Source organism: Toxotes jaculatrix, chromosome 19 (assembly GCF_017976425.1).
Source record: "Toxotes jaculatrix isolate fToxJac2 chromosome 19, fToxJac2.pri, whole genome shotgun sequence".
Classification (NCBI taxonomy): Eukaryota; Metazoa; Chordata; class Actinopteri; family Toxotidae; genus Toxotes; species Toxotes jaculatrix.
Window position 1 is genome coordinate 12,267,512 of NC_054412.1, and position 21,829 is coordinate 12,289,340.

The 21,829-nt window shown below is 41.6% G+C and overlaps 1 protein-coding gene across 2 annotated transcripts in view; it reads left to right on the top strand.

Annotated features, from left to right (window-relative positions):
- The window catches only part of LOC121200019 (steroid hormone receptor ERR2-like), a 38,861-nt gene extending 19,925 nt beyond the window's left edge, over window positions 1-18,936 (top strand). For both annotated transcript variants that reach the window (XM_041065050.1, XM_041065049.1), the window contains exons 4-7: window positions 4,998-5,108; window positions 5,574-5,735; window positions 11,308-11,577; window positions 14,512-18,936. In XM_041065050.1, coding sequence (XP_040920984.1) covers window positions 4,998-5,108; window positions 5,574-5,735; window positions 11,308-11,577; window positions 14,512-14,756 — 788 coding nt within the window. In that variant the 3' untranslated portion in view covers window positions 14,757-18,936. The remainder of the gene's footprint in view (window positions 1-4,997; window positions 5,109-5,573; window positions 5,736-11,307; window positions 11,578-14,511) is intronic.
- Window positions 18,937-21,829: the final 2,893 nt, after the last annotated feature.

Consider the following 21,829-nt stretch of genomic DNA (forward strand, 5'->3'; position numbering starts at 1 on the left):
GTATTCTTTGCTTGTGGGAATTTTCTGACACCACTGTAATATGGTGGATGAATACAAGCTGCCAGACTATTTTGGCAACCTACACCGCTGTCTCGCCCTCGCCCGACCACAGATAGGGATCAGCAGTCTTTCCTGAGCGAACGTGGCTACCGGGGTAACATTACAGCCTTATTTTCCTCCAGCCACATACACAAAAGATTAGTAAAGCCATATCCAATATCACAGACTGTCAGATCCCTTGCCAATCAATAGGCTTAGATCAGAAACCAATCTATACGCTAAGATTTCATCATCAAAATAAAGATATAGCAAAAGTCTGTGCTGTATGGGTCCCTTTAAAGTCAAAGCTGAGTTAGCATTACATGTGTTCATGTGAGGGAGTCAAACTGTAAATACTGAACGCCCTCTGACCCCTTGCTACTTGATTCTTTCTTGTACCACAAACTTGTCTATCCAATAGCACATGTACGGGGCCTTGTTTTCTTTTTAGGGTGTCAGAGTAGCTGGCAGACTGCAGCTGAGAGTCAGCGCCCACCCAGAGGCTCTGCTCTGGCCTGTCCTCACTGTCTGGCAGGTGATAGATCAGACACGGAGGCTAACACGTGTTCCTCTGAAGAAGGGGATTTAGCGAAGTGCTGACCTCTTTACAACCCTCTGATACACACATTCAACACACACATTCATGTACACAGATGCCAAATGTATATCACTCTTGACAAGTGGCATGGAATCGGACCTCGAGGTACATGCATGTTTCCTGCCAGCACCCTTCTCCCTCTATGTCTTTTTTTTTTTTCCTTTCACCCACTGCGACACACATCAATTTGTGCAAACCACCACACCGAGCACAAACGCATCGCCAATACGAATCCTGAATCGACCCGGACATCTCCAGCCGTGCAGATGTTTTCGATTACAGGCGCAGTTGTGGTCAGGGTGGCTCTGTAATACACAGTAATACCCCTTATGGACACGGCGGCTCAGATTTATGAAAAGTGTAAAACATGATAAAGAGAGCGATGCCAGTGTGCGCGGTTATGGGAGAACAACTCCAGCTTTGTCTTGTCAGCCCAGTCGGGGGTTAGAGCAGGTGGGACACCATCCTGATACACCCCCCTCCTCCTCATGTCCCGTACCCATTTTCTCAGAGACTCCCTCCCTGTCTGCAGCCCACCCAGCCTCTGTGCAATCAAACAAAAGCCTCTCCAGTGCCTTCAGCGCTTTGCAGGCGCATAGACTCGGCCCTCAGAAGTAGCTGTGGAAGGGAAAGGTCCCTGTGCCTTGTAAAGGGTGAGTGACTGTGTGAGGGGGGGCACACGTTGCATCCCTCTGATTTTTCCCAGCTAAAATAGGGAGCTCCTAATCTCCCTTTGGCAGCGTTCGCCAGCCAGCCAATTCTGACACATTCTCTAGAAAGAAGCGCCTCTGACAGGTGAGTGGCTGAAAATAGTTGTGTGAGATACAGACACACGCACGTGCACATGTTCATATAGTAGCACACAAGCATGATACACACTGTATGAGCCACATGCACATTTGTATGATGAAATCTCTTCCCTATAGAGCCTCTACAGCACAGAATGATTCAATCTCTCAGAGATATAGTTTGTGATACTTATTGTTTGGGCCCATAGCTACCACTGAGGACACTGAAGTCATGTTGTCTGTGTTTTGTCTGGGAATTTTAGGGTTTTAACAGCCTTGGGGGAGTTATATGCTATAATTTAACCCTATAAATTGATGCTCAAGACACTTAGAATATTTTCATTTGATGTTTTGATATGTTACAGACATAAAAATAACATGGAGTCTTATGTTTTAATATGATAGAAAACATATTTTGTATGATTCTGTCGCACAGTGTAGAATAAGAGGATTTTTACAACCTTAAAACTGCTTAAGTTGAATACTGAATTTATAACACGAGGTGGATGTTTTATTGGCTGATTTCAGTATTTTCAGACTCAATATTTTTAATTTCCACTACTTTTAGGTCAACCAAAAGATAAATAAATAAAGGATTCATTATTTCCCCACCAGACTTTTATTCTTGACAGCTTAGAGAAGGTGCGTTTAGACCATGTTGGGTTTTCAGTAATGAAATTTACAGAAAATGTAATTACACAGTTAACAGAAAAAGTATATGATAAAAGTAATAATTTCAATATTTCAGTTATCTTTGATGTTTGTGTTGAAGAGAACATGGAATCATGACTTTAGTATTTCTAAACATCCTGACCCTGACTGTGATTTAATTTTTTATTTATTTATTTTTTCAGCAGTAGCTTATGATTATACCATTTACTTTGTGGAACTGATTGAGAATCAAATAACATGTTTAAAAGGATAAAATAATTCCACATGACCCACACCGCCACCGCCAGCAAAACACAGCTGCTTCAATCAGGAATGTGCTTTAATGTTGCACAAGTCAATAAAGATATTGAATGTGAAAGGGAAGCCGGGGTCAGGTGGCCGTAAAGATTGTTCCTATGCAAACATGCCTCATCGTCTTTCCACACACATGTATACACACACACACACACACACACACAGATACCAAGGATGGACTGTCAGGCAGTATCTTTGTGTCTCAGCCCATCTCAGTCTGTAATAAGTTATGAGCATACTGTACTGTACTGTATGATCCTGCTGAGCTCATAATATCCAGCACATACACTTCTGCCACCTCCCATTCCCCGCGCTCTTTTACCACATAGTCTCACCCGCTGCATCCATATTTTGGCTGCCACACTTTATGAAGGGCCAGCAACCGTAAAAAATGGATCTGGATGCTTTTAAGATGATCTGTGCCCCCGCCTGGCACACATGTCACAGGCCCTCTCGCTACCCAGAAGCTCTCTTCTCGTCGCGATTGTCTTGAAGCACGGAGGCTGCTATGGTTTTGGGCCTGAGGTGTGGAATGTGGTGCTGACGATGACACAAGCCCCCCCTCCACCACACCCCACCCCCTTCCCTCCCCCCCCCAGCCCTCTACAAGGGGCCTCATCCAGCTGTCTTGTTGTGGTCAGATTCTCAGTACTGTGCTGTATCACATGGGGAGGAGATAATCCTGCACTGGTTGGATCAGGCGCTGGCGGGGACAGGCAGGGCTGTGAGGGAGGAGATGTACACCCGACGCTAAAAGGGAGAGAAAAAGAGACAGACAGATGGAAAAGTGAGAGACGGAAAAAAAAAAACAGATCTTGCAGAAAACTGATACATACAGCCAAAAGCAGCAGCTTGTTTTGTCTTATTCCCCAGCCCTCCCATTCTTCAGCATTATCTAACCCTTTTTTTTCCTCTCTCTGTCATTCTCTCTGCCCTCCTGCCATGGGTCTCTGCCGTTTGCAGCGCTGCTAAGCTGTAAACTGAAACTGGTTAGCGCTGAGCTCTTAATTCTTGTCAGCGTCCATTAATTATGGGCCAGTTGGATGTTCCAGTTCAAACAGCCCCCGCGGATCTTGGAATTCTAACTCCGGCGGTTTGGTCACTTGTCGCTTGTCGCAGCCACATGACCCTGCAGCCCACAGCAGGGAAACCAGTGTGTGTATGTGTGTGTGTGTTTTTACATTTGTTTGTATGTGTGTGTGTGTGTGTTTGTCTGTTCTTCTGCATGCATGTTCGGATAGTGGTAGATGTCAGGGACAAAAGCAGCAACAATTCACTGTCACTTAGGCTGACAAGTTTACGGTGCGTGAATTTAGGGGTACACACCTGCTTAATATATTTTTGCATTACACAAGCTTATTGTGAAAGCCTTTACTAACTGCATACGCCTTTATTAGGCCTATGTGTGTCATTAAATAGAGAGAAGCTATGGAATTGATTTAATATGTGGAGTACATGGGCACAGTTTCCTGAAGCACAATTTATAATTTTAAATTTACCTTAACCAAGAGTAATGGTAAAGACAACCACTGAAGCTCCATCTATCTCAAACCCAGTTCCTAGCTGCCTAACTGACTAATTAAAACCGCATCCACATGTGTTCAAAGAACAAGAAGTCTATTTGCAAGCCTTATTGATTACTTTAAGGCGTACAAATGGAAAGCTGTGTTAGGAGAGGGGCTCTCGATTTAGCTTCAATCTGCCAGGCATAAAATGATCTCACTGTGTTTGCTGGGAAGAATGAGCTCCCTCTGGGCACGGTGGGTAATTAGGTTAGTGGATAGTCGGTGTCAGGAAATTGAAAGACCATCCTAATCGGATTCTTTTGTTTCCAGGGGAATCAAAGGAATTTATATGAGTCACTGGGAAATCTCACACGACTCAATTCCACTTGACCATGTAAAATCTGTTTGCTCTCCCTCAGTGCTCAAACAACTTTTAATACGAGCGCGTAAATCCAGCACATAAGGTGCATCTGATGTAGCCTGTGTCCTTTGAGATGGCTTTCAGCATAATCCCAGATATGTCACGCTTGTATACCAACCAGGTACTTACACTCATCTGTAACAAGGAAGTATTGAACAATCTTTCTTTACAGTCAAAAGGTTAAAAATAAAGGAATAAAACTCTGTGGTCCCAGTTATGATATGTACAATGTAATATACATGCCAAATACCTTTTATGTGGTGTGTGTGTGTATATATCAAAAAATATACATTTAGTAACATACTACATTAAAAAAACTGGCAGTGCTGTAGATAAACTAGTCCTCAGTTTTGTATGAGGTGCCACATAATGAGGTTAGCAAAATTATAAACATTGAAATCCTTGAGAATGATTTATGACTCAGCAAAATATATGCAGAGCAGTATAATAAGGAGGCTACAGTATCATCGTTATCAGTAGATGTAGCTGTAGTAGTGGGTGCAATAAAGTAAAATTGGTCATGTGGCATTTTAACTGAATCTAATAATGTCAGAGTTGCATGACTGAGAAAAAAAAAAAACGAACCAGCAAACATGCAGTTATAAATGCTATAACTGAGTGGCAGCTGTTTGCTCAGATTAGTTCTATTTTATTCTACATGTATGATATTTTTTTTGCAGGCGTACGTCTGGACCGGGTGAGAGGGGGGCGACAGAAGTACAAACGAAGGTTGGATGCAGAGAATGGCGCCTACCTCGGCCTCACCATCCCCCCTCCAGCTAAGAAACCATGTAAGTCAAACACTTTTTACTTGTCTTTTTGTCTGTTTTTCTTAACCTTAGCATTATGGAACGGCTCCATTCTGTTTTTATTTAACAGCAGCAATTTCACAACTTGGGACATTTATGAAATGAAATGTTAGCTGTGAATTGCAGTTAGAAATTTATTTATTTTACAAAATATCTCATTGAGAAATATGTGCACTATGACATTTTGTAGATGCAGAGATGGATTTTGACTGTTACGGGGGGAAAAAAACCTGTGTTCACTACAAACTAAATGATATTTGAAATTAATACTTTTGAAATATATTATCTATTAATTTATTTGTTTTAATGTTTTAGTCCCCATATAATCCAGTCTTTTTTGTTATTTTCCTATTTGTGTATGCTGTCGCCTGAAATTGTCACACAACACAGAACATTTCCCTCCTTTCTCTCTTCTCTCTTTCCTGTATCCGTTGTCCTCTCCCTCAGTGACGAAGATCGTTTCCCATCTGTTGGTGGTGGAGCCAGAGAAGATCTACGCCATGCCTGACCCTACCATGCCTGACGGAGACATCAAGGCCCTGACCACGCTGTGCGACTTGGCCGACCGCGAGCTGGTGGTCATCATTGGCTGGGCCAAACATATCCCAGGTAGAGAGACATGACTGCTAATGAATGACCATGTTGTCTGGGATCTGGTTTTCCTGAAGCTTTTGGTTTCTTAATCATTTAGTCAGTCAGTCAGGAATGCGGGTAAAGCAAGGATGTAAACACGTAATTTGTACTTTAATTTGCTGAAATGATACAGTGTGAGATTACGGAAGTAGTTCACTTACTGTTGCACACACATAAACACCCCCCCCCCACGCGTGCACACACACACACATTCAAGCACACAGGATAATTAACATCTGCTACTCATCTGCACCTAAGGGAAAAGCTAGTCCCATATTCTAAAATCTAATCAATAAAGAGCAGCTGAAACCTTTGATTTGACTGGGTAGGGTGGGAGAGTCTGGGGGGGTTGGGTAGGGGGGGTCCGCCCCTAAGTCAATGTATTCCATTTCAATCCTAGACTTAAAGAAACCAATCCTCTTACTTACTTAAGGAGACTACACAGGGTCTGTGATAAAATTGATTTATTTAGGGAAATACTGATGGATTTTCCTGGTCCTTGTTGACGAATTCTTAAATAAGGTTTTTTATGTAAATTTTCTTAGATCTTTTTTTTTTCTTTTTCTTTCTTCTTTTCATCTCTGTCAGTTGAAACAGATGCTTTGGACTTCAGTATGTTTAAAGGGAGCACAGGTTGGATTCAAAGTAGATGCATCTCATTGATCCAGTCAAATAAAGTCTGTGCAAAGTTGCACATGTAGCCACTTCAGTTTAGCTGAGCGACATTCCAGATGTATTTAATTGTGTTTTGAACATTGTCTTTTTCTTAGTTAATCAAGTTAAATGCCCATCACTGTTTCAGTATTCAGATGTGTTGTTTTGTCCCAACAACAGCACAGCACCAAGATATTTAAGTTACAGTGATATAAAATAAACCAAAAAATTCTTGATATTTTTGCTGGAAAAGCTACTGAAATATATTAATCAGTTATCAAAATGATTAATATATTTCCATCATGACTATAAACATAACACCTGAAGATATTTTTTCCTCCTTGTGGTTTTATTCCCAGCTGGTGCAACATTAACCAGCCGCTTAGCTCTCTTAGGTCTGTCTAGGTTTAGCCCTAATCACTGATTCGGCATCAAATTTACGCTTGACTCCTTAATTAATTGAATTTGTAAAGGTGTCTCGATCCCACACCTGCCCCAGGAACCTCGGAGGAATGACTTTTGCAGAGCCCACCACAAAGAGAGGCAGTGGAGGGCCGCTGGGGTACGAGGGAAGGGTGTGCTGTCTCACCACTTGAATCCACACTGGAAGAAAAGGAGCATCCCTGACCCAAATGCACAGTTTTTTTTTTCCTGACCTCTTTTTCATCGAACTTCTTCAGAACAAGGATATGTCTTAACTAGCTTTTTTTTTTTTTTTTTAAATCTAATTCAGGTATATTTTTCTAAGAGTGAAAAAAGAGGCCAAATAGGCCAACGACAATCAAATTCTTCAATTTAGTCATAGCCACGGGGCTGCAGAAATAAATTCAAGAAATTTACTGTTGTATTTTTGAACCTCAGTCTCTGTTACATTTTCGATGTATAACTATTGATCTTATATGCTGTGAGGATCTCAATCCAGACATGACAGAGTTATTAAAGGGGCATGTGACACTCTGGGGACATTTTACCCGGGGCCACCGGGTCAGAGTGTCACCAAGTAACGATTAAGACAAAAGGGGTCCCTACAGTTTAACAGTCCACTCCCACCATTACACTCATAGACCACTGCGCAAATGGCCTTAACGATGAGGTAATAAGAGTCATTACTGCAGATCGCTCCATTAATGTAAAAGTCCTTCAACACCCAGATGTGGAGACCTGAGAGGAAACATGCAAACGTAGAATAGATTTTCTGTTACATGTTTCTGAAGGCTTAAAATATTTCTTTTTAACATAGCTGGGCTCAGGATATCTTACTCTGATGTGCCGCAGTGTGCAGAAGATAGAAGCTTTGAAAATAAAACAGAAGTAAAAAACCACATCTTGGCTTCAAAAACAAAACTGTCAGGAGACAGGGTTAAACACGTCAGAGTGGACGGTCGTAACTCACCACTAGGAAGCCACTGACTGGATGTCACGCATGCTGTCATGAAAATGGAAGCAGAATGGTAGCACAGTTGTCAAGAGGTCAGACGTGGCCACTAATTTGTGCAGCTGTTAACACACATACACACACACACCATCTAAGACGTGTAACTGCACACAACATGTGTAGATTTATATTTGAGGCAAAGCATCCAGCACCCTCTGGTATTTAATGTTCACTCAGTTCAGAGCATCACATTCTTCCTCTTTGATTTTTTTCCCCCCTCTCTTTTTCTCTGCCACTCACACACTCAGCCACTCTCTCTCTCACTCTACCATCATATCTTTCACACACACTCTCTGGCTTCCTTGTTCTCTTGTTCCCCTGGCTCTCCCCCTCCTACTCCTCCTGCTCATATAGGGCCCTCTAGTCTCATTATTACCTCTGTCTTTTTATTAGGCCCATTAGGGCTCTTAGGAGGCCTGTAATGATACTAAATGAATAGAGAGTGAACTGCTGTCTGTTTTAGACCTAGCTCTCAATGACAGCTTCAAGCTTCACTGCAAACCACTCAGTCTTTTCATTGTACTGAATAGGGATTCAATTACTTATCTGATCTCTACCTGTACTGTACTGTTGCATAGCCAGAGTGCTTTTCTTTTTCCTGCAAACAACCACTAACATCCTTTGGTGTGTAGCAGATTGGGTGCCTTACAGAAATATACAAGTGTACAAATGGTGTAATCATATGATGCAAAGCCTCGTGCCTCAATCATTAGAAAGTTTTTATCATGCTCTAGTTACTATGAGCAAATACGGGAAAATGTTTTCAGTGAAAATTCTGTTGGACAGATTTGGTTACCGGCCTTTTTTTCAACTTGGGAAATTTTAATTGTTCATGTTTTAAAGCTACATATTTTTCACCAACAATCATTATGTTGGGGGAAAACCCAACTTTTGTCATCACAAGGGGAGGAAACTGCAGAGACAGAGACACAGACATTCCCCAGTTTGCTCAATATTGTGTCATGTTTGGTCAAACGGCAGTAAATCAGTAGGGTGAAATATTGATATTTCATCAGGGGGAATCACCCTGCACAGCAACACTTAACTCAACCACCTCCGGGCGACGCACCTGAAGCTCTGGGGCAACCCCCAGGGAGCCAGGAAGTCACTCCATCGCTTCAGTAAATTGAGTGGAAAGAAAAAAAAACACGCAGGCAGGGGAAAAGAAAAGAGTGATAAAGAAAAACAGGAGATGGTTGAACAGGGTGTCGTTTTTTTCACAGAACGTGTAATTTGCTCATGTTTTTTAGTTTTTTGGTGATCCATATGAGAGGTTTGATGATTTAAACACTGGTGCTAAGCATTTTTTTTTCTTTTTGTTTATCTCTGAGTCATTACTCCTTTACAAGTGATTAATCTTTTTTCTTACTCACTTTGGCTTTTTCCAGAAAACCAACATGTTGTACGTATTGTCATTGATCCTCCCTAAATACATCTTAAAGGATTAAACCCATTAGTTTTCACAGAAAAGTGTCTTTTGCAGATGGAGAGTAGGTTCATGAATTCCTGATGCAGCCTACAGTATCTACATTCTGTGGTCCCGTAGTCCCCCCCCCCCCCCACACTAAACGTGTACCGGATGTCCTCCATCAACTGTCTGTTTGTCAGATCTGAGGCTTGGATCGATCCCGCTTTCGCATTTGGTGGACTGATTACAATCTACTAATCAATGACACCCCCAGCACTTTTCTCTCTGCCTCATTCTCTCTCTTCCCATCGTTCTTCTATTTGCTTGATAAGAACCATCGGGAGGACCTCTTTTAAGTCAACCTGCCCTACTCCCATCCATACAAGTTCAGATTTAAGTAAGCAGAGTGGTGGGTTAAAGGCCCTGGTCAATAACCCCCAATCACCTTTCCATTCACCATAGAGCGGTGAAAGGTATTGTGGCGGATTCGGTCCTTTCAGGCGTCCGTCTGTTTGATGTGGTGTGTGTGTGTGTGTGTGTGTGTGTGAATGTTAGAGGAGAGAGTTGATGGGTCGACCTCGAGATCTCGGATGAATTGTTACTGAGTTCAGAAGGTTGAACACTAAAGAATAAAGAGCAGAGAAGGAGGCGGTCAGAGGGAATATAGTCGTATTTTTATTTTGTCTCGAACCTCAGCTTCGCTGAATTAATATTTTCCCATCATACCAATATGCCACTCTGTAATAATTATGTCTGACATAACTTCATGTCATAAGCAGTTCTAATTTGAAGATTAAACACACAACAAGATGCAGACCAGTGTGAGCTTAAATACTCTGAAGTCCGCTGTATTTAACACAAGTCTTACAAGTCAACTCTATACTGTGGTTTACTCCCCTGACATTTTCAGCCATCATGCCTTTATCAGGGTGGTATCTAAAGTTGCTTTCCGTTTCCTTTGTATATAGTTCATTATTTAGTTCTGTGAAATTACAGTAGAAGATATAATGTGCATAATATTACAAACGTGGATAAGTTGTAAGTAGACCTGGATGGTTTTTGTTTTTGATCAACTTAAAACCATCTTTTCTAAATATTTTTTTAAGTACAGTATTAACTGTAACTGTAATTAACTCTTAACTCAGTTAAGAGTTTAAGAAAATTATCTTTCAAAATGCAGCATAGTCAAATTTCCTCCATCGCTCAACACAAATGGCCCCAAATAATTTCTCAGAAAATCTGCTGCTGACCTCAGTATATCCTTCCTTTGGCTGAATTAATTTTCTTCAAACGTAGCTTCATGTTTAACCCTTTTATACTCAAAGTACCTAATTATAAATCCAAAATGCCTTAATTTTGCCTCCTTCTTGAAAATTCCCAATAAATTGATGAACCTTACATAAAGCAACTACCCTGATGAAAGCACAATGGCTGAAAAGTGTTTGAGGAACAAAGCCTGATGTATTGGAGAAGAGTTTTGCGAGTTGTTTAATTGTGATGGTTAACTTCAGATTATCACAGACAGTAACACAAACTTGAAATAATGGCAGTGTGGCAGGGGCCACTTTAATTTCAGCCCATTCATTTAGTCAATTTTAAAACCCAGAATTGATTCTTTGTTGTAAAGAAGAATTCATTTGATGTTCTTTCTTCTTTACTGTGACTAGAACAAGAGATTGTAAGGGTTCGGAGTGGATTTGTCCTCACTAAGCGCTGTCTCGTGTGCGCATGTACTGGGTCGCACAGGAACTGTTGACGGCTGATGGGTGAAGCAGCCCTGGCTCATGTTTCAAAGGCCTCCACACTTGACTGATTTATATTCTTCCCTTAAGCTGCCACATACAGCGGTCACCCTGCGTTTCAAGTTGGGCTTCTCAAGGGATTGCACAGTGTTGTATGCACATCCCAAAAAACATATGGAGGACTTGAAATGGCCAATTAAAGTGCAGTGAGATTAATGGATTGATCTCATGCGTTGTCATGTGCGTGTACAGCAAGACTTGGATTGAAAATCAAAACAAAATTATGTATTTTCTTTATACATTGTGCAGGTTTTTCCACTCTGTCACTGGCAGACCAGATGAGTCTTCTGCAGAGTGCCTGGATGGAGATCCTGGTGCTGAGCATCGTGTTTCGCTCGCTGCCCTGCGAGGACGAGATTGTGTACGCAGAGGACTATGTGGTGGACGAGGAGCAGGCGAGGATCTCTGGCCTGCTGGACTTGCACGTCGCCATCCTGCCGCTGGTCCGACGCTACAAGAAGCTGCGCATGGAGAAGGAGGAGTTTGTCACACTCAAAGCCATCGCCCTTGCCAACTCAGGTAAAGTTAACCTCCTTAGTTCCACTGTTAGTGGAAGGGTGGTCCCAAAATTTCCAGATATACCAGCTATTTCAAGCTGAATTTGGGGGAAACAAGGATTGAGAATGCTTCCATCTGATAGAGTTAGCAGTTTGAGCTTCACTCAGTGTAAGTACAGCATCAATGAAGAGCTGAAATAAGAGGATACAGAATATATACAGCCTACATCTCTGTCAGTCAGTGTGCATTAAATGGATTTTTTTTTCACCCTTAATTCTGCTTAAAGGTCCCATATTTTAACACACCGGGCCTCTTTCTGTCCGGGCCACACACGCTCAGATTTTGCAAACTTTCCGATTGGCTGAGCACAGATGATAAGGTGGTCTGGGATCAGATATGGCAGAATGCTATGGTAAACATGGCTGCAGGATCAATAAGACACAAAATGAGGATCATAATATACATTTACATTCCCAGTTTATACTGCTCATCTGGCAGTAATTCTTACTGGCTTGTACAATATATTAAAATATATATTTCTGAGCTTATGCTGCACTGAGCAGCACTTTAAATTACTTTTGTTTGAGGTACATAAAAAACATATATTTAAAGGTATCATTAAGAGCTGATGTTTTATTGTAAATTCAGACAAATGTCCCTTTACTTAGCTCCACAGAGGTCACATGAGCTTGACCGGAAGGTACATCTCTATGTTAAATCTCAAATAAATCGAGATGGTTGGCATTTAATTAAAGCAAACAAAGAAATAAACCAAAAAAATGTCAAGTGATTGTCTGTATCTGGCGAGCTGATCACTTCCACAATGAAGGATACCTGATAAGAGGGGGACAAAAAGGTCAGGAGCATGGTTGTTTAATTTAACACCCCCTATGTGTGAGAGAGTGTGTGTGCATTTATATTTTAATTTGTGCTCACATACGTGTGTGTGCATGTGTGTGTGTGTGTGTGCGTGTGTGTGTGTGTGTGTGTGTGTGTGAGTGTGAGAGAGACTGTCACATTGCGCTCTCATTCTCTCCATCTCCATAACAGTAGCTGCCAGCGCGCCACAGCCGAGGGAGATATATTTAGCATTTCATTAGGAAAACAGGGGCTGTCAATAAAATGTGTTAAGTGGAGTGGAATGAGCGTTGGGGAGCGACGGGCCTCGTTTGTTCCAATGTGAAGATGCTGCGCCCGTATCGACAGTTTGCTTTTCATGAGGCCGGGCCTGTCCCCCACTAATCAATGCCTGTTAGGAGTCTTTTCTCCTGCCTGACTGAAAAATGAAAAATGCTGAGCCCAGAGCTTTAGTCTTCTGATGACAAACTCTCCATGGGAGAGCAGAGAGAGGGGAGGATAAATGCGAGGGTATGGCTGAAGGGAGTGAGGGAGGGAGGGAGGGGTGATGGAAAGACAAGGATGTAAAGGTAAGGGAGAAGTGTGAGAGAGGAAGGCAGGGGTTGAGAGGGAGGCTCAGGGAGGGCGAGAGGGCAGCTTCGGCTCGTTTGAACACAGTCTCGGGGAGCTTCGGCTCCAGGGGTCCTGTGGGTGTGACAGCTGTGGAAATTCATGGCCATTGATTTTGTAATTAGCGGAGTATCGACGGGATTGACGCCAGGCTGCTGACGGATTACATGGAAATTGTTTCTTCAAAGTTAGTTTTGCATTCCGCCCCTAACCTCCTTCAACACACACACACACACACACACAAACAGTCCCACTGTCCCTGCACGTTTACACACACTGACACACATTTGAAAACATATTCTTTCTTTCCCCTCCTCCCTCTGTCTCACACACACACACACACATACACACATGCTCGCACAGCCAAACGAGGATCAGATCAGTATTAACATGAAGGTTTCAAATGAAGAGTGTTGGAACACATGTGCGGTCCACATAGCCTAGTTAATTTCCCAAGATAGAAACGCAATTTACACAGAAGGCGACTGGTAAAAGAGACTTAATCAGTCAGTTAGGAACATAATTAGCCTTGTACTTTCCTTTTTTCTGCCTCATTTACATGTTCATACACGGTCTTACTTCACTCCACAACTTTCATGACACATAGCAGGGCTGATCTAATTCACTCACACACTTCAATCAGCAGCCGCATTTGCTTCAGCTTTAGTAATACAGTGTGTTTAGGATGAAACAGGTCGATTTTATTCTCATAGATGTGCCGAGATGAATCATTTTGATTCAATTACAATGCTGAATTGAATCCACATTTTGTTGCGCACAATTTAACCCATCAGTTGATGAAATGTGGATATGATACATACACAGATTAGACCTGACACTGTGAGACTGTGCGGTAAAATTGGCTTAAAGCAAACCACTGCTTGTCCATTAAAACACTCTCTGTCAGCGTGTCCTTTGGAGGACAAGCCTGTTCTTTTTTTCTAACTTGTAGACTTATACATAGAGAGCAGTTTTTAATAAGTCTCAACTGGTTTTATTTTAGAGCCTATACATAAGGGGGCCAACTGCTCTTTCTTATGGAAATGAAGGCCATCTGCCGCCATCATTCAGCTGAACGATATCCTAGTAATGCAGCCATCTGAATTCATTAGCGGGGGGGATGTATGTGGTCCATGATACCAAAAGATATGAATCTTTTTTCTGTCCACTGTATATTTATACAGACCTACAGTACATCTCCTTCTCCTCCGTCTCCCTAGAGTCCAGGCCGCGCTTAGGCATTTATTTAAGGAGAGTCATTAACCACTAACAAGAGAAAACCTCTCTCCAAAGTTGCACGTTTGCAAAGGCACGGTGCAGAATTTGCAGCCAGATGATGCTACTGCAAAACACAGAGTTGTTGTTGTAGCTGATCAGTAGAAAATGTTTGCTTTTCATTTAATACATTTATCATGTAATGTGTAACGATTAGAATATTTTCTTCTCCTTCCTTCCTTCCGTCCCCCCCCCCCACCCTTCTTGCTCCAGACTCCATGCACATAGAGAATATCGAGGCCGTCCAAAGGCTCCAGGATTCCCTCCACGAGGCCCTGCAGGACTTTGAGGGCTCCCAGCACCCAGAGGACCCTCGACGGGCAGGCAAGCTCCTAATGACCCTGCCTCTGCTCCGTCAGACCGCCACCAAGGCGGTTCAGCACTTCTACAGCATCAAAATGCAGGGCAAAGTCCCCATGCACAAACTATTCCTCGAGATGTTAGAAGCCAAGGCTTGACACCCGGGGCCAGATGTTTGACAGACAGCTGCATCACCCAAATGCAAGGCGAGAGACAGCCCGTGAAAATGAAGGTGGTGTGCCAATTGACAGTTAAAGGATGAAGCTTTGGACTACTGAGTCGTTTTAACACTTTTAAACGGTAATAAACATAAAAGAAAAATGGAACTTGAGATGGTTTAAAATGGGTGAATATCAACCTGATTGATGTGGGATCATGATGATGTATATAAAGATGTTGTGTACAGAAATCAGGCAACCGGGGTCTTGTTATAACCAGAGGCCCATTGCTATATATCACCTGAAGCTTCTGTGAATTTGTTTCTTATCTTATTTTCATCTCAAAATGGAAGTGTGTTAATATAAATGTCCTAAAGAACTGTGCGGCTACACGGCCACATGATGTGTTTTCATTTCTTTCTTTGATATTTTCTAATCTCAGTTGTTAAAGCAATAGTCTCTAACTGGTCTACATATAATATGTGTACTGTATATTGTGTGAAATTGCACTGGGCGGGGGGAGAATTGTTAGACATATTCTTATATTCGTCATCAAAGAAAGCACTACCCACCGCGGGTATGTTCGATTCTGGATTTCCTCGTAATATATTTACCTCGTAGTAGCTTCATCGACTCAGTGGTTATAGTCAACTTGGTGCTTACAGAAGGACGGTGGTTGGCTAGTGATCATAGTTCACAAAGAGTTTGCACTAAGCATCTATGAATAACGTGGCAATAATGGGTATCGTACTAGCGAGCTCTGTCCGGCAGCGTCTGAGTCTCGGTCAGTGGTTTCTGCTTCTAGAGACTAAACCTTCTCCTCACTTCTCTCTGTGTTCAGTGTCGTATGGAAATATTGGCAACTAAACATACTGTGAAACATACACGTGATAAGCTATATTCTGTGCTGAGAATTTTCCAACTATACTGTGTGGCTTGTCATAAAAAGTTGATTTTATGTGAATGCAGATAAAAGGCACAATAACAGCAACATCTATGCAATTTAAAGCAATCTAATAAGCCCTTTAATTCAGCCTGATAGCCCTGCAATAAGAACTACCTTTGTGATGGTTGTAGTTTGTGTCACACAAGTGAAAATTCAACCCTATAGTCATTTATGGGTATACAGTTTGTGATGGCGATGTATTAGATTGCAATGGATTGTATAGGTTTTGCTTTTTCTTGTGCCCCCCCCCCCCCCCCCTTTAATTTAGGTTGTACTCCCAAACAACAAGTGTCACTATATCGATAGCATTATCTCCACAGCTAATCACGTCAGTCCTTGGATGTATGTGATACCAAAGTCTGTGTGCTGGCCTCACATATCTGAACTTCTCTCTCTCTGAATATCTTTGGGTTTTCACTCTTTTCTGAAACTTTAAAAGACAAAACAATTAGTCTACCTATCTATCAAAAAAAAAGCAGATTAATCATAACTTAATCATTCTTAAACAAGAAATAAGTTTTGAAACTATATCAGCAAGGCTTAAACTTTGATAAAGATGTACTGACTTGCCACAGCTGAAACTTGACAAATTAAGTGTTTCCTTGAGAGATAATTTTCCCCTTGATCCTTGGGATCTATCTGAGTTTCAAGGGGGGAAGTACAAATAAAAAACAATGCACTGTTTTTTATGACCGAGGATGTTTAGGCCCTTTGTCTCATGGATCGCTTGAATTTAAGGTACCAGCCTTTTAAACCTGCTAGGATATAACACTGTAACGTAGATGAATAAGTCTAAATGTTTGTGTGCAACAATATAATGACACGTGTGTTTCTGAGAATGACTTGAATTGCACTCTGAATTAAAACCCAACATCAATAAGGACAGGCTATATCAGACCTCAGATCACGGCTCCCTGATGTTCTGTATCAGCTTTTTAGCCCATCTTTAACGAAGGTGCTAATCATTCTGTGTACGTTCCCACAAACACTGACGCTCTGACACACTGAGGTGCACAAGCTGAGCTAATAACATGTATATTCCAGAAGTGGTAGTAGACTTTTAGAACGTAATATTTATCCATTTTTAATCAGTTGCCAAATTATTCAAAGAAAGCAATTAGAGTAATGTGACACAGTTATCAACGTATTTCTTCCTGTCCTGATAACCTGAGCAGGTTGGATGGAACGTGTTATCATAAGATCACATAATACAATAATAGATTAACCAGCTGCTCGTAGGATTTTAGTGAAACAGACTTTGTCCCTTTTGAACACTTTAAAGCCGCCTTGTCTTTAAAGTGTCAAGTGCCATTAGCTTCTGCCCAAACAAGAAGAAACCGGAAATCCAAGCAACCAGTAACTACAGACAATCCCCACAGGAACAGACTCTATTGATTCACCGTAGCGTAATGCATAGATAATTATAACCCAATACGGTAGAGAATACAATTCCCATGATGCACTTCCCCAAATGTATAACCAGCTAATCCATCCCCAGTTGAAATTAGGGATGAATCACCTCTGTACAGTAGCAAACCAAAGCGTAGTGTCTTTGAATACTTTAAAGTGAAACACGAGTAATGTCGATTAAGCTGCATTTTGAGCCAGCCGCTGAACTTGACTGCTGTTTCCACATAAATATGGATGTTATTTACAGTATTTTAATAATAGTAGCATCTTCATTCTGCTGAGTGTCCAGCTGTGCATTCATTCATTTTGAGCAGCCTCTAAATCTTCGATGGTGATCTTTTCTTTTTTTTCTCCCCATACTGTGTTGAGTAAAAGGAAAGTGTTTCGACAAGCTCCATCTGTTCACGTCGTGCTGGTTGTGTGAAGTGTTAATGAACACGTTCCGGCCAAGAACTTGACCCAAACAGGAAAAAAAAAAAAAAAACCCTGACCTTTCCCTCCTCTGATCAGAGTTTGGTCACGTTCCTCCTCTGTGCACTTTGAAGACTGATAGCAGATAATTGTTTCCCAACTTTCCCCTCGCCCAAATTAATATAAGAAAATAAAAGAAAAATGCTTAATTTATTTTCAGAGTTCTAAAACGGTTCTACTACATCCAATTAATTCTAATTGTCTCCTAAGCTGAAATTCTCAATAGAAATGGAGCAATTAAATTTCTGCTTTGGCTCTACCTTGGGGACAAGAGACGTTTTATTTCGGTTGACGGTGGGGAGGGTTTGTCTAAACCTTTACAAAGGCGATTTCATGGGTGTCTGTAATAGTTTCATAACAGAGCGATCACTGGGCTATGCAAGGCAAATATGGCCACCTATGTTCCTTGTGCTGTGGAACATCAGACTGGCATTTAGTTGTGCTTTGTTTACAACGTGGGCATACTGTACAGAGCTGTACACAGCAAATGTATTGTGCATATTTCACTATACTATACTGTAGCTGCTGTGCTTTGATATAGCAATGATCATCTGTTTATTTTGCCCGTTTAATGAGTTTTCTTCATGATGTATTAGCAACTTCAACACAAATTTAGAGCCCACCTGAATAGCCGTTATTTTTTTTTGTTTTCTGTGTCTGTGTCTCTTAACGCTGAAACATGCGCTCTGTGTCCTCATCGATTTTGGTTATCGGCACAGCAGGACATATAGCCAGTGAAGTCATCTAGACCCTATACCTCAATTCATATTTTGAAAATTACACTGGGTTTGGAAGCGGGCCATGGGTTCCTCCTGGGAATCAGTGGCACAGAAATAAAGTGACATCACTGACTGGGTATTAAAAAAAAATGTAGATGAACCTACTGCAATTGGGGAACACATTCCTCGGAGGAGAAAGCTGCTTATTCGCTGTTCCATTTGCGGACTTATCTTATCTCCATGCACTCTGAGATGACGAGATTTACATAAAACATGGAGGAACCTCCCTGGCTGTTCAGGTCCGCGGTGTATAAAGGACCCTTCCTAGGTGTATGTACCATAGACATGTGATTACCCAAGAGTTTTACTCCCCTCAAAAGCAATATGTTAGCAATTGTGATATATGAATCAAGTTAAAAGGAAGCTTTGGTTCGTTTTAATTATATTATACCTTGTGCTCAGAAAATAACAGGGTAACTATGCACACGTTCACAGTGCCGGGAAGACGAAAAAGGGAAAAATGTGAAAAATGTTCGAACTGAGACGCAAACAGCCAACCACAGCTAGGTTTCACTGGACAGTATTGTGTGCCATTTTCTTGTGTTTTGTTTGTTGTGTTCATGCCTACTGTACCCATGTGTAAATATATGCTTTTTTGGAGTGAGTCAGATCAAACAGTGCACTGAATGTACAGTGACAATAAAATCACATGGTTTATGTAATCACTGCAAATGATTTCTTGAAATATCCTCAAATCAAAATCAGTTGACTCATTAAGTTTGCACCATATTTACTGTCAAGTTTAACTCATTATATGACCTCTTTTTTTTCCCCGCACTGGTGTCTCGGTTGCTTTATATGAGCATAACAATGTTTCAACCACAAATAGTTTTCCTCAGGTCATAGCACCAACCCTCAGACCTCAGGAATACCATTTGTGTTCAAAACATTGTCTTGTTTTCGAAACGGGAACAAGAAACAGCATGTGGGTATTTTTTCACACAGATTTTTACCCAGCACCTGCAAAGATTTTGGATGCATGTGCGCCTTGGTCATTCCCAGCGTGGACAGCATCAATAACACCATATCCTTTTGGTTTATAAAGTATTTTGAGCTCTAGTTTCATAAACTCTTAAATGTGTGAAGATACAGAATAAGATAGCTCTTTTTGGCTTTTAACAAGACAACAAAACTGTGAGATACAATGTAGTCACCATGCAATGATGATACTGACACAATGTAATATAATTTTTTAAATGTATATTTATTTTGTACGTTCCCGTAAAATGCTGAAAATATACAAAACCCTAACCTTCTATACAGAAGATGTAAGACAAATTTTTAATTAAATTTGCAGTTAGACACACACACACACACCTCCAAAAAATATTCCTCAGTTTATTATTATTGTCGTGATAAAAAAAAATCTATATACTGTACAAGTTTCATACAGCAAAGGCTTTGTCTTTCTCTTTGACAGTAAGTCACTCTCTCCAAAACAAGGCAAGCTTTTCATTCCTTTCTCCATCTGTATTTAACATCAAGTAACTTTTAAACTATTTGCTGTAATGTTGCGTTTAGCTCCTCCGTATCACCCGAAAGTTTTTCTGAGGAGTAAAATTTTCTTTTCTGTGGATATCAACTAAATAATAGTGAATATTGAATAGTGAAGTAGAAATTTCATGCTCTGATTAGAGTCATGTGTATCCAGTGTTACAGTACGGCCTTGTCCTCATCTTGTACTGGGGATAAGAAATGTATAGTCAAACGTTGCCTAGTATGAGCAATCACATGTGTGTGCATCTGTGTGTGTGTGTCTGTCTGTATGTGCACTTGTACATTTAGCAAGACGGTGCCTTGGGGTGTAACGGCATCCTCCTGTCTTGACTGTCAGTTGGTTAGCTGTCTACACAACGTCCCGTTTGACCTTGTGTTGGCTACAACACTGGCTGAATGCACATCTGACACACTCCCTTCCTTTGTGGTGCAATCCTGTGGAAGTCATTTCATTTACTGGGCTTTCAACTTCAGCCAGTGTGGGGGTTGGGGGAGTAAGTCTGTGTTTAATCAGCCTGCCACAAACCATTCCCCTAAACAAAATCAGCTATGATGTCCAGCGAAAAGATTTCTCAACAGAAGATTGAATTAACCAAATAAATGGGCTTGTCACTTTTTCATTTTTTATTTATTCTCTTGGCACGGCTGTGCCCGCCACTCCGCATTATTGCTTCAAATAACAACTGTGTATTAACTTGTGGATTGTTCTGCACAGTGGATCAGTGTTACCAGCATTTTAGTAGTCAGTGTATAGGTGTTATCTGTTGGCACTTAAGGACTGCAAGGGAAGTAAAAGAAGCTCAAAAACTGAAGAAAATGCATAATCACTCTTTTCATGAATTTGTCATCCTTGCAGCTGTTCTGTCTTATAGGACTTTTTCCTTTGTTTTCCGCCATGTAGAAGGGAATTAGGGCATGGCCCACTGTCCTCAGAGTGACTTTCCATCTTGTAAACCGTGTTTTATTCTCCTTAAATCGTCACCAGTTGTCAGACCTGTCTGTGCTCAAGATGGGGCATTGACACTGTCACCCTGTGGTCTGTTAATCAGCCAACCTTGTTGCCTACCTCTTTCAGAAAATCTATGATCACACTGTTAGTGCAACCTTGTACTGTCACCGCCGGCCTTAGCTCCACTACCGCACACTCACACTCCTTCCTTTGACTCGTGCGGGGATTATTCAGCGGCTGAGGTGAGAGTCCACTGAGAATAGGCTGTAATGTGTCAGTCACTGTTACCCAGAGTGGTGTTGTCTTAGACAATGTAACTAGGTGAAAGTGAGTGAAGGAGATAGGAAACCATCAATATGCTCCCTGTGTAAATTGAAGAAGGTCATGATTTATGGCTCCCGGCTACAGCGTACATACATGCTGAATCTACTCTTTTTTTCCCTCTCTCTCTCTCTCTCTCTCTCTCTCTCTCTCTCTCTCTCTCTCTCTCTCTCTCTCTCTCTCTCTCGCCTGGCTCAAGGACAGGTAAGGGTGCCTTTCTCCGCAGCTCATCCCCACCACTGTGCAGTCTGTGGCACTTTGTGATGGACAGCCCCGAGAAAGGCCACTGTTTTCAAAATGAGCTGAGCGCCATCTATAGGTAGTGACAGTGCACAGAGAGTGCAGGAAAGAAGGGAAAGAAGGGAAAGAAGAAAGAAACAAATGATCAGATATGCATTACAGTGGCACACTCTACTACCTGTGTTACTCTTCATCCACCTGCCTCTTCAGATTTTTCATCACCTCATCAGTCACGTCCGTCTTTCAGTCTCCTTTTACTTGCGGACTCAGACAGAGAGGGGACAGCTGTGGGTTTTCTAAGGCCTCGCAACAGCTGCAAACCCCACATGGCACTGCATCTGTTGAAGTCTCGGAGCATTACAGCCTGTGTCTCAACTAAAGCAAGTTACATTACAGTTCATAGTGGTGTTCTCTCTGGTCTTACCCTATTAACCAGTGAGCAGATGGAAATTATATGGTA